At 45.7% G+C, this 13,117-nt stretch overlaps 1 protein-coding gene and 1 long non-coding RNA gene across 3 annotated transcripts; one reads left to right on the top strand and one right to left on the bottom strand.

Moving 5' to 3' along the window:
- Positions 1-211: 211 nt before the first annotated feature.
- LOC105689535 (pneumococcal serine-rich repeat protein-like) lies at positions 212-8,300 on the bottom strand. Its single transcript, XM_048654745.1, has 3 exons — positions 8,186-8,300; positions 764-8,100; positions 212-642 (listed from the first exon to the last, which is right to left on the bottom strand). The coding sequence occupies exons 1-3, from the start codon at positions 8,190-8,192 to the stop codon at positions 631-633; spliced, it is 7,356 nt and encodes a 2,451-aa protein (XP_048510702.1). The 5' UTR covers positions 8,193-8,300; the 3' UTR covers positions 212-630.
- Positions 8,301-8,436: 136 nt separating this feature from the next.
- Positions 8,437-10,214, top strand: LOC125500760. 2 transcript variants are annotated; one of them, XR_007278222.1, is made up of 2 exons: positions 8,437-9,359; positions 9,730-10,214. It is a non-coding gene; the product is annotated as an uncharacterized LOC125500760 (long non-coding RNA). The 2 variants fall into 2 exon arrangements; XR_007278223.1 differs by having other exon boundaries at positions 9,560-10,214.
- Positions 10,215-13,117: the final 2,903 nt, after the last annotated feature.

Genomic DNA, 13,117 nt, shown 5'->3' with positions numbered 1-13,117 from the left:
GGAAATTTCGAATCGTGACAACAACAGGGCACCCCTAGAACGCCCCTAGCACGATATTCAATAGCACAATTCCACCCAACATTTTTCACTCATAAATGAATTTTTGGAATGATGGACCCGACCAGTTTTGCGACTAGATAAAATATGCAAGGGATAGGAAAGAAATATTCACGTATTACGGTGGAGATTAATCGGGATACACTATACGCAATAACATGAAGCATGCTTTTATTATTCTAATTGATACAACATATACATTACGATAGAACCGATAAATAAATAGCAGGAATTATAAATGATATTTAATTACTATTGAACAAGAAAAAGAAATATTCTGAGTATTTCGGGTGTCGTTAAGTCGGGGGTTTTCAGATATTGGAAATAGTCCAGGATTGATACGAACAAATTTGATTATATTTGGTTCAGTTTAATTATTTGTTCAAACTTGACCTATGCAATATCATGTGAAGTTGTAATTTCTTTGTGAGTCCTGACTATTGATGTTTGATCTTGGTGCCTCAGGTGTGGATTTGGAGTCTGCCATAGATGGACTTGTTCCGAGGCTAGCCTTGTTTGTATCTGGAGCTGAGACTTGACCTGCTGGTACTGAGGCTTCAGGGATCCTTTCCGTTACACTATCAGCTGTAACGTTTTTACGGTCAAATATGCTCGCAGGTGTTAGCGTAACAGTGATTAATGGATCTAGTATACTAGCAATGGTTGTGGCTAAAGCGATAGTTAGTCCGGAGCTGAGAACACTTACGTTCGTAGAAGATATTCCGAGAATATCAGGTTGAGCAACGGAAGAGCTAGAGCTGGCTGCAGAATTTCCTGCGATTTCAGCGGCTGGAGTGGGAAGTGATTCTACTGCATTCTGGGTGACAAGTGCTACAGTTGGTTCAACGGCAGCAACGGTGACTCCGGCGGAAGCAGGTTCAGCGATTTGTTCAGCGGCAATATCAGTGACTCCAGTAGAGGCAGGTTCAATGATTGGTTCAGCAGCAACGACAGTGACTCCAGTGGAGGCAGCGTCAGCAGTTGGTTCAGCGGCGACAACAGTGACTCCGGTAGAGGCGGCATCAGCAATTGGTTCAGCGGCAACGACATCAACTGCAGTGGAGGCAGATTCCGCGATTGGTTCAGCGGCGACAACAGTGACTCCGGTAGAGGTGGCATCAGCAATTGGTTCAGGGGCAACGACAGTGACTCCAGTGGAGGCAGCGTCAGCAATTAGTTCAGCGGCAACGACATCAACTGCAGTGGAGGCAGTGTCAGCAATTGGTTCAGCGGCAACGACAGTGACTCCAGTGGAGGCAGCGTCAGCAATTGGTTCAGCGGCGACAACAGTGATACCGGTAGAGGTGGCATCAGCAATTGGTTCAGCGGCTACGACAGTGACTCCAGCGGAGGCAGCGTCAGCAATTGGTTCAGCGGCTACGACAGTGACTCCAGCGGAGGCAGCGTCAGCAATTGGTTCAGCGGCAACGACAGTGATTCCAGTGGAGGCAGTGTCAGCAATTGGTTCAGCGGCTACGACAGTGACTCCAGCGGAGGCAGCGTCAGCAATTGGTTCAGCGGCAACGACAGTGACTCCAGTGGAGGCAGCGTCAGCAATTGGTTCAGCAGCAACGACATCAACTGCAGTAGAGGCAGCGTCAGCAATTGGTTCAGCGGCTACGACAGTGACTCCAGTGGAGGCAGCATCAGCAATTGGTTCAGCGGCGACGACAGTGACACCGGTAGAGGCAGCGTCAGCAATTGGTTCAGCGGCAACGACATCAACTGCAGTAGAGGCAGCGTCAGCAATTGGTTCGGCGGCAACGACATCAACTGCAGTGGAGGCAGCGTCAGCAATTGGTTCAGCGGCGACAACAGTGATACCGGTAGAGGTGGCATCAGCAATTGGTTCAGCGGCAACGACAGTGATTCCAGTGGAGGCAGCGTCAGCAATTGGTTCAGCGGCAACGACATCAACTGCAGTGGAGGCAGCGTCAGCAATTGGTTCAGCGGGAACGACAGTGACTACAGTAGAGACGGATTCAGAGATTGGTTCAGGTGAAATGACGGTTACTGCAGTCGCTGATGGAGATGCAGCAGCAACTGAATTCGAACTTGACTCTCCGGCAACAGCTGGAGTTGCAGATGGAGAGGCAACATCAGCTACTACGGTGGCAGATGGGGAAGCAGCAGCAACTGAATTCGAACTTGACTCTCCGGCAACAGCTGGAGTTGCAGATGGAGAGGCAACTTCAGCTACTACGGTGGCAGATGGGGAAGCAGCAGCAACTGAATTCGAACTTGACTCTCCGGCAACAGCTGGAGTTGCAGATGGAGAGGCAACATCAGCTACTACGGTGGCAGATGGGGAAGCAGCAGCAACTGAATTCGAACTTGACTCTCCGGCAACAGCTGGAGTTGCAGATGGAGAGGCAACTTCAGCTACTAGGGTCGCTGATGGAGATGCAGCAGCAACTGAATTCGAACTTGACTCTCCGGCAACAGCTGGAGTTGCAGATGGAGAGGCAACATCAGCTACTACGGTGGCAGATGGGGAAGCAGCAGCAACTGAATTCGAACTGGACTCTCCGGCAACAGCTGGAGTTGCAGATGGAGAGGCAACATCAGCTACTACGGTGGCAGATGGGGAAGCAGCAGCAACTGAATTCGAACTTGATTCTCCGGCAACAGCTGGAGATGCAGAGGCGGATCCAACTTCAGCTACTACGGTGGCAGATGGGGAAGCAGCAGCAACTGAATTTGAACTTGACTCTCCGGCAACAGCTGGAGTTGCAGATGGAGAGGCAACATCAGCTACTACGGTGGCAGATGGGGAAGCAGCAGCAACTGAATTCGAACTTGACTCTTCGGCAACAGCTGGAGTTGCAGATGGAGAGGCAACATCAGCTACTACGGTGGCAGATGGGGAAGCAGCAGCAACTGAATTCGAACTTGACTCTCCGGCAACAGCTGGAGATGCGGATGGAGAGGCAACTTCAGCTACTAGGGTCGCTGATGGAGATGCAGCAGCAACTGAATTCGAACTTGACTCTCCGGCAACAGCTGGAGTTGCAGGTGGAGAGGCAACATCAGCTACTACGGTGGCAGATGGGAAAGCAGCAGCAACTGAATTCGAACTTGATTCTCCGGCAACAGCTGGAGATGCAGAGGCGGATCCAACTTCAGCTACTACGGTGGCAGATGGGGCAGCAGCAGCAACTGAATTCGAACTTGATTCTCCGGCAACAGCTGGAGTTGCAGATGGAGAGGCAACATCAGCTACTACGGTGGCAGATGGGGAAGCAGCAGCAACTGAATTCGAACTGGACTCTCCGGCAACAGCTGGAGATGCGGATGCGGATCCAACTTCAGCTACTACGGTGGCAGATGGGGAAGCAGCAGCAACTGAATTCGAACTGGACTCTCCGGCAACAGCTGGAGATGCGGATGCGGATCCAATTTCAGCTACTACAGTCGCTGATGGAGATGCAGCAGCAACTGAATTCGAACTTGATTCTCCGGCAACAGCTGGAGTTGCAGATGGAGAGGCAACATCAGCTACTACGGTGGCAGATGGGGAAGCAGCAGCAACTGAATTCGAACTGGACTCTCCGGCAACAGCTGGAGATGCGGATGCGGATCCAACTTCAGCTACTACGGTCGCTGATGGAGATGCAGCAGCAACTGAATTCGAACTTGATTCTCCGGCAACAGCTGGAGATGCGGATGCGGATCCAATTTCAGCTACTACGGTGGCAGATGGGGAAGCAGCAGCAACTGAATTCGAACTTGATTCTCCGGCAACAGCTGGAGATGCAGAGACGGATCCAACTTCAGCTACTACAGTCGCTGATGGAGATGCAGCAGCAACTGAATTCGAACTTGATTCTCCGGCAACAGCTGGAGATGCGGATGCGGATCCAATTTCAGCTACTACGGTGGCAGATGGGGAAGCAGCAGCAACTGAATTCGAACTTGATTCTCCGGCAACAGCTGGAGATGCAGAGACGGATCCAACTTCAGCTACTACAGTCGCTGATGGAGATGCAGCAGCAACTGAATTCGAACTTGACTCTCCGGCAACAGCTGGAGTTGCAGATGGAGAGGCAACATCAGCTACTACGGTGGCAGATGGGAAAGCAGCAGCAACTGAATTCGAACTTGATTCTCCGGCAACAGCTGGAGATGCAGAGGCGGATCCAACTTCAGCTACTACGGTGGCAGATGGGGCAGCAGCAGCAACTGAATTCGAACTTGATTCTCCGGCAACAGCTGGAGTTGCAGATGGAGAGGCAACATCAGCTACTACGGTGGCAGATGGGGAAGCAGCAGCAACTGAATTCGAACTGGACTCTCCGGCAACAGCTGGAGATGCGGATGCGGATCCAACTTCAGCTACTACGGTGGCAGATGGGGAAGCAGCAGCAACTGAATTCGAACTGGACTCTCCGGCAACAGCTGGAGATGCGAATGCGGATCCAATTTCAGCTACTACAGTCGCTGATGGAGATGCAGCAGCAACTGAATTCGAACTTGATTCTCCGGCAACAGCTGGAGTTGCAGATGGAGAGGCAACATCAGCTACTACGGTGGCAGATGGGGAAGCAGCAGCAACTGAATTCGAACTGGACTCTCCGGCAACAGCTGGAGATGCGGATGCGGATCCAACTTCAGCTACTACGGTCGCTGATGGAGATGCAGCAGCAACTGAATTCGAACTTGATTCTCCGGCAACAGCTGGAGATGCGGATGCGGATCCAATTTCAGCTACTACGGTGGCAGATGGGGAAGCAGCAGCAACTGAATTCGAACTTGATTCTCCGGCAACAGCTGGAGATGCAGAGACGGATCCAACTTCAGCTACTACAGTCGCTGATGGAGATGCAGCAGCAACTGAATTCGAACTTGATTCTCCGGCAACAGCTGGAGATGCGGATGCGGATCCAATTTCAGCTACTACGGTGGCAGATGGGGAAGCAGCAGCAACTGAATTCGAACTTGATTCTCCGGCAACAGCTGGAGATGCAGAGACGGATCCAACTTCAGCTACTACAGTCGCTGATGGAGATGCAGCAGCAACTGAATTCGAACTGGACTCTCCGGCAACAGCTGGAGATGCGGATGCGGATCCAATTTCAGCTACTACAGTCGCTGATGGAGATGCAGCAGCAACTGAATTCGAACTTGATTCTCCGGCAACAGCTGGAGTTGCAGATGGAGAGGCAACATCAGCTACTACGGTGGCAGATGGGGAAGCAGCAGCAACTGAATTCGAACTTGATTCTCCGGCAACAGCTGGAGATGCAGAGACGGATCCAACTTCAGCTACTACAGTCGCTGATGGAGATGCAGCAGCAACTGAATTTGAACTTGACTCTCCGGCAACAGCTGGAGTTGCAGATGGAGAGGCAACATCAGCTACTACGGTGGCAGATGGGGAAGCAGCAGCAACTGAATTCGAACTTGACTCTCCGGCAACAGCTGGAGTTGCAGATGGAGAGGCAACATCAGCTACTACGGTGGCAGATGGGGAAGCAGCAGCAACTGAATTCGAACTGGACTCTCCGGCAACAGCTGGAGATGCGGATGCGGATCCAACTTCAGCTACTACGGTCGCTGATGGAGATGCAGCAGCAACTGAATTCGAACTTGATTCTCCGGCAACAGCTGGAGATGCAGAGGCGGATCCAACTTCAGCTACTACGGTCGCTGATGGAGAAGCAGCAGCAACCGACTGTGAACTTGACTCTCCGGCAACAGCTGGAGTTGCAGATGGAGAGGCAATATCAGCTACTACGGTGGCAGATGGGGAAGCAGCAGCAATTGAATGCGAACTAGACTCTCCGGCAACAGCTGGAGATGCAGAGGCGGATCCAACTTCAGCTACTACAGTCGCTGATGGAGAAGCAGCAGCAACTGAATTTGAACTTGATCCCACGGTCAGAGCTGGTGATGCAGATCCGAATCCAACATCAGCTACTACGGTGGCAGATGGGGAAGCAATGGCAAACGAATTTGAGCTCGATCCTACGGTCCAAGCTGGTGATGCAGATGCGGATCCAACATTAGCGACCACGGTTGCAGATGGAGCAGCAGTGGCGAATGAATTTGAACTTGATCCCACGGTGAAAGCTGGTGATGCAGATACTGATCCAACATCAGCAACTATAGATGCAGATGGAGAAGCAGTAGCGAATGAATTTGAGTTTGATCCTACGGTCAGAGCTGGCGATGCAGATGCGGATCCAACATTAGCGATTACGGTTGCAGATGGAGAAGCCGTGGCGAATGAATTTGAACTCGATTTTCCTATGACAACTGGGGATGCGGATGAAGATCTTATACCAGTGACTACGGTTGCTGATGATGAAGTAGCGGCAACCGAATTTGAACTTGATGCTCCCGTGATAGCTGGTGACGCAGATGCGGCGGATCCAACATTAGCGACCACGGTTGCAGATGGAGAAGCCGTGGCGAATGAATTCGAACTTGATTTCACGGTGAAAGCTGGCGATGCAGATGCTGATCCAACATCAGCAACTATAGATGCAGACGGAGAAGCAGTAGCGAATGAATTCGAGCTAGATCCTACGGTCAGAGCTGGCGATGCAGATGTGGATCCAACATTAGCGACCACGGTTGCAGATGGAGAAGCCGTGGCGAATGAATTCGAACTTGATCCCACGGTGAAAGCTGGCGATGCAGATGCGGATCCAACATCAGCAACTATAGATGCAGATGGAGAAGCAGTGGCGAATGAATTCGAGCTTGATCCTACGGTGAGAGCTGGTGCTGCAGATGCGGATCCAATATCAGCGACTACAGTTGCAGATTGGGATTCGGAGGCAACGAAATCTAAACTGGTAGATCGCACAGGAATTACTGGTGATGCAGACGCTGAAGATCCAGCACTAGCGATTGCGAGTGCAGATGGAGCTGCCGAGGCACCGGAACTTGTACTTGCAGATTCTCCAGGAGTAACTCTTGTTGCAGAAAATGTAGGGCGTACATCAGTCACTACGGTTGGAGATCGTGAAGCTGTTCCATCTAATCTCCAACTTCTATTTTTGGAACCAGCTGGAAATGAAGAAGCTGGAGATCCGAGATTTGTTGCAGCACTTATCGGTCGAAATGCGTAAGTTGGGGTCCCATCATTACTTGGTGATGCAGCTGAAGATGTAGCGGCACTTAAATCAGCAACGAAACTTGTTGAATCCCTTCCTGTCGAAGATTTCCTCCAACTCGACCATGTAGGGACAAAATCACTGGTGCTTTCTAGTGTTTTCGATGTTGGTTGCGACTGAGATATGATTAATTTTTTCGGATTGGTGATCGCTGGTTCGGAATTTGCTACGGACCCGTCACCATTTGCTGAGACAGCTGTCGATACTACGTGGGGTCGAGCTTGCCAGTGAGTCGTTGGAATCGATTTGAGGAGGGATGCTGCATTGTTCAATTCCGTCACCCTGGCATTGATAGCTCTGAGCCGACCGTTCTCAGCTACAGTTCTCCCATCAGGACGTTGAGCTTGTTGTCGAGCGATTTCTGCTCTTGCCGCTGCCTCGCTATGACGTTTAGCAGCTTCAATACGGCTTTGCCAATGAGCTATCGGATTCTGTCTAGACAATGCAACTTCTTTCCGCAATTCTCGACTTCGCTCTTCGGACGCATCTTCCACGGTATCCGGTTCCTCAATTGATTTTGGTTCTTCTTTTTCAGCAGATTGTTTAGAGTCTTCGGTAGAGTCCTGTTTCCGGGATATTTCCCACTGGCTTTTGATCCAATGTCGGATTTCAGAGGCGTTCAGTTTCTCCTTAGAATCGTCAGATTGCTCCGGAGACTGGTTTTCTTTATCGTCATCGTCGTCGTCGTCATCATCGTCGTCATCATCATCCTTGTCGCTATGGTTTTCATGGGCTTCTCGCAACTCGGCATATTTACTCTTGTATAATTCTTTCAGTGCAGAGGGATTTTCTTTCCATGCTTGGATTTCACTGTCCGTTACACTGGCAATTTTTCTTTGTATTTTTTCTTGTATCTCCTCCCAACGAGGAGCAGCAAAAGCGGCACCGATCAGCACCGCTAAGACGAGGGCGCCAAGCACTAGAATTGACGATAAAAATACCGAAATGAAGATTCAACAAACTATCTGGAAATCGAGTATCCACATTACTAAGTAAAACTATACCTTTCATATTCGTTGTGTGACTATCATGCGTGCGTTTCACTTAGTTTCACTACTACCAGTAGCAAATCTTGATCTCACAATGTTCCAGAATTCGCGCATCTGCCTTATATATACCTATTGTCGTTATCTCGTATCTTAAAATCATATTTACCCTAGTAGATTTTTGGTTGTTTAAAAAATTTATTGCTATTTTTGTTGTGAGTCAGTTGATCTTTATCGAATAATCCCTTAGTGACGCACATCTTTTGCATATCAAATACAAACCGTAACCATACTGAGAATACTTTCTTATGAACTTCGTTGCAAATATCCGGGATGAATGATGAAATCAAATTCGTTAGAAATAATTATTTTGTTCGAGGTATTGTCGCCTGACAATGCTATCGCACATGCAATCAAGTCTTCTATCACATGCTGAAAATTCATAAATGCTGGACGATGCAAAATTCATAATTCTCTTTGATATTTTCTAGAAGGGGATGAGACCAACGAGACGGCTCAGATATCCCGGATGTACACCACCGTCACAATCAATCGCCATTGGTATGCCGATTTGCATGAGGATACCAATTACGTCAACGAAAAGATACCGTTCTTATTTTCGACGCATATTTGCGTGGGGCTTCTTATCGTCACCATCCTAGTTTTTTATTTATGATCACTCACTGTCGTAACATGTGAGCCGTAGTTTTCCACCGTATCGTTCCGCGATGGTTCATTCAGTGGCAAAAGTTTATTCGAACAGGTGGTGCGATCACCTCCGTTCGAAATTACGCTGTTTCGCTTCACGCTGTTACCAGATGATCGAATCATGGAACGGTTGACAATCAGCGTTGTTGTTGATCCTACAAATAATCCATAGAAATTTCTCTTCAATTCCGACCAGATGCAAACGGTTCATCTATCGCGTATGATCGGGCAATATAATTCAACATTCCTTTTTCATGCAATTTTACGGGCGTGAGTGTGACATCGATGTTTCATTATTTTCCCCTTGTATTCAGTTAGAGGAGGAGGTTTACATCTGACTCAAGATGTGATCATTCGCAATCATACATTGACTCGTTGGTAATCCGCAATTAACAGCGGCAATGATGTATCCGCGTCGTCATAAACAGGAGTTCCAAGATTTCCTGGCTTACATTATCTGGTTGGTAATTAAAGAGTACCGAAGGTGAGGCAAAAAATTTTAAACTGTATGCTTTGTATTATTAAATTAAATTAACGAGCATTACCTTAATTAATGTCGTAATTGAAAAATGTTAGATAATGGAACGACTCTACACAAATATTTTTCTTCAACATAATGCGAAGACTAACATTATAAATATACAACCCAGCCAAATTTGAACCTAGATAGTGATATGGTTTTAGTGTCCCAATTGTGTCCAGCTGATTTATGTTGGAGGGTGAACCACGTACTGCCCTCGTGTGCAGATTGGTTTTCGGTGCCAAAAATTACCATCTTCGTCAACTGTTCCGAACTTGAAAATATTTCGACGAATTTGTTTTTCGACGGACAATCCAATGCTTTCATTCTCCAGATGATTCCAACGGTGATTCGAGTCGCAGAAACTCACAAGTGAACCTTCGACTTCGCTCATGACGCCGAAGAGCCAAAGTGAGTAGAAATCGTTCGAGAGTGAAATCGAAAGTGATTTTACTATGGGTAAAACGACCGAGAGCGAAAGTGAGCCTGATCCTGACCTCAGACGTTGAGGACGCGATCAACCTCCAAGGAGAGATCTGCCTGGAAAAGAAGGACAGTGAGGAGAGCCAGATAGAAATCGAAGTTGGGTCAGGTCAGTTTTCTGAGAGGGAAAGTGAAATCGGAACGACGCGGGAATAAGGCCCAGAAATTGAGGGCGTCAAAGTGGGGAACTGGAACTCGGACCCATGGCGTTTCACTTTCATTTTCCATCGTACAAAACGCCAGCAAGTAGAGCCTCTGTACTTCAAGTCGTGTATGTACTTTAAGAAGACTCTGCCAGATCCCATCTGCTATGAAAAAAAAATAATCCCTGAAAAATTCTCTTTTACTCGTGACACCCAACTCGAACGTGTGTTTTTTTTTTTGTTTATGTTCTATGTCCCTTTATATAAATCGAAAAATCTTGTGCCAAAAACAAATGCAAGGGAGGAGATTTTCAATGTTCAGATTCAAATAACAATGTTACAACATAAAGTTCGCCGCGATGACGAAAAGCGATCTGTTTTAGTATGAAGTTCGCCGCAGTAATAACAAGGGAACTTCGTTATTTTGACAGATTCAATTTTCGTCGCCCAGATGTTCTGCTCTGACAGATAATTGACGTGGTTGTCTGCTGATATAAAAAAACCAGAAAGCGGATACGTAAATTATACTCATTCATAGCGCATAATCGTAATCATAGATATTATCATACCATTTTTCAATCAATCAATATTCTTTAATCATATATTTCCAAGTTTCAAGTTTTCGAAGATTCAATATTTGACAGTTTGTTTCTCAAGTTTCTTCGTTTCTCAAATTTTTCCACCTAATGAATACTCGATCGATTGCACGAGCAGATGATTTTGGCTTTCAGATTTGAATTCCTGAGCTGATTTTACGTTAGATTACCCTTGAGAAGCCAAAAAAAAATTGATTTTTGGGCCAAAAGTAAAGTAATTTAAAAAATGATTGTATTACACTTTTCTGACGTATTTTGACCTCAGGAATCCGAATCCAAAACAAAAATTGACCTATCTTCAAAAATGACCGAGTTATCGCTAATTTTCAGCTTTTTGGGGTCAAAAATAAAAAATTGATTTTTTAGTCTTTATTAATGTAAATTGAGCCCAGGAATACGAATCCGAAAGAAAAATTGATCTATCTTCAAAAATGACCGAGTTATCCTCATTTTTTTGCATTTTTTGGTACAAATTCGAGGATATCTCGAAGGGAAAAAATCTTAGCTCAATTTGGACAACGGATTCGTGTTCCTGAGGTCAAAATACGTAAGAAAAGTGCCATACAATCAATTTTAAAAAATAAAAATTTTTGCCCAAAATTTGAGATTTTTCCAAGGGGTACCCCTTACGATTTTTTCAAATTTTGACCAAAAATTTTTATTTTTTAAAATTGATCGTATGGCACTTTTCTTATGTATTTTGACCTCAGAAACACGAATCCGTTGTCCAAATTGAGCTACGATTTTTTCCCTTCGAGATATCTCCATTTTTATGGTAAAAAATGCGAAAAAATGGGGATAACTCGTTCATTTTTGCAGATAGATCAATTTTTCCTCCGGATTCCAATTCCTGAGCTCAAATTACATCAAGATAGATTAAAAAATCAATTTTTTATTTTTGAGCCCAAAAAGCTGAAAATTGGCGATAATTCGGTCAATTTTAGAGATAGGTCAATTTTTCTTCCAGATTTGGATTTCTGAGGTCAAAATACGTCAGAAAAGCATATTAAACCCAATTAAAACAATGATTTATTTTTTGCTCAAAAATCAATTTTTTTTTCAATTTTTCAAGAGTATAATCAGCTCTGTTACACGCATAATCAGCTTCAAAATTCAAATCTCGAATACAAAATCATCTACTCATGCAATCGATCGAGTAATCATCAATTATTTGCTGTTGGACGCAGAAAAATTAAGACATGTCGATTAGTTTTAGTCGTAGACCAACTTTGATTCATTGCAATCCATGCATGGGTCGAAATATTCGAATTTCTCGGTCTACGAGGGAGTCCGAGCTTACAACTGGAGTTAGGTAGCCGCGGGCGCGCGGTTTGTTGTGGTGCGTCACCTCTGCTCAGCCCGGAAGGTGACATCTCACAACAAAGCGCTACCCTGCTGGCTACACTAACTCCAGCAAAGCTCGGGTTCGCTGGTGAATTGAGAAATTCGAATATTTCGACCCATGCATGGATTGCAATGAATCAAAGTTGGTCTACGACTAAAACCAATCGATATGTCTTAATTCTTCTGCGTTATCTCTGCTTCTAAATCTCTGCTAACAATAGGTAAGTATTATTTTGCGCTCTATCGAGATTCATCTCGTCGAAGGTGCAAGATGTATGTGAGTTTACAGAGCAACGTTTACATCCGTTGATAAATTGTTGTTCGATGTTATAATTATTTTTCAGTCAGAACGCGATGTTGTCGACTGACAATGAAGGAAGACTCGAGACCGTCGTTGCCGAGACACACAGTTGATTCGCTAACTGTTTTATCGGAATTTCCAATTAATGAATTCACTATGATTCTAATTGGCAAATAATAGAATTTGTTTAATACAGTTTTATAACCACAGGTGGTCATTTCATCCGTGCCACTGATAAAGAAATCTAGGACAGCATTAACGCGAAGTTTTCGCGACTGAAGTATATGCAGAACGCGGGGCAATATGGGGTATTTAAATAATCCATTAGAAAAAAAATAAAAAAATTCTAAATCCAGATTGATATCTGAAGCCTTTCTCGATAAAGTGATTTTTAAACCTTCGAATTGCATTACTCACACCCGTTAGAGATTTCTTTATCAGAAGCATTAGTCTCATCGCGTGTGCCGGTTAATCTCCGTTCATTGTTCTAGTGTCACCTATTACACCTCATACACCTCATTACTCTGAGCGCTCATTGACCCACTGCGACAGAATTACAGAATTGACGACATTTTTTAGTCCATTCGACAGTTCTAAGGCGATATTCCGTACAATGACCGTCGTCGAGTCCGTTCATTCATCTTCTCTCAAAGTTTGATAGACGAGAAGTATATCGAAAAATTTTCGAATTACAAGTTTGACAACCTCACGGGATTAATAATTTTTTCAACATCTTCGATCGGTCCACGGTCCGACATCCGAACTATTCCGATTCTTACATGTGCCTGTTTGGGGTCATCGATACTCATTAAGTTTCCTAATCATTAAATTTATTCTCTCGTTTATAATTCACGA

Source organism: Athalia rosae, chromosome 4 (assembly GCF_917208135.1).
Source record: "Athalia rosae chromosome 4, iyAthRosa1.1, whole genome shotgun sequence".
NCBI classification, from domain to species: Eukaryota; Metazoa; Arthropoda; class Insecta; order Hymenoptera; family Athaliidae; genus Athalia; species Athalia rosae.
The sequence above is the reverse complement of the archived record's forward strand: the minus strand, read 5'-3'. Positions and strand labels throughout refer to the sequence as shown.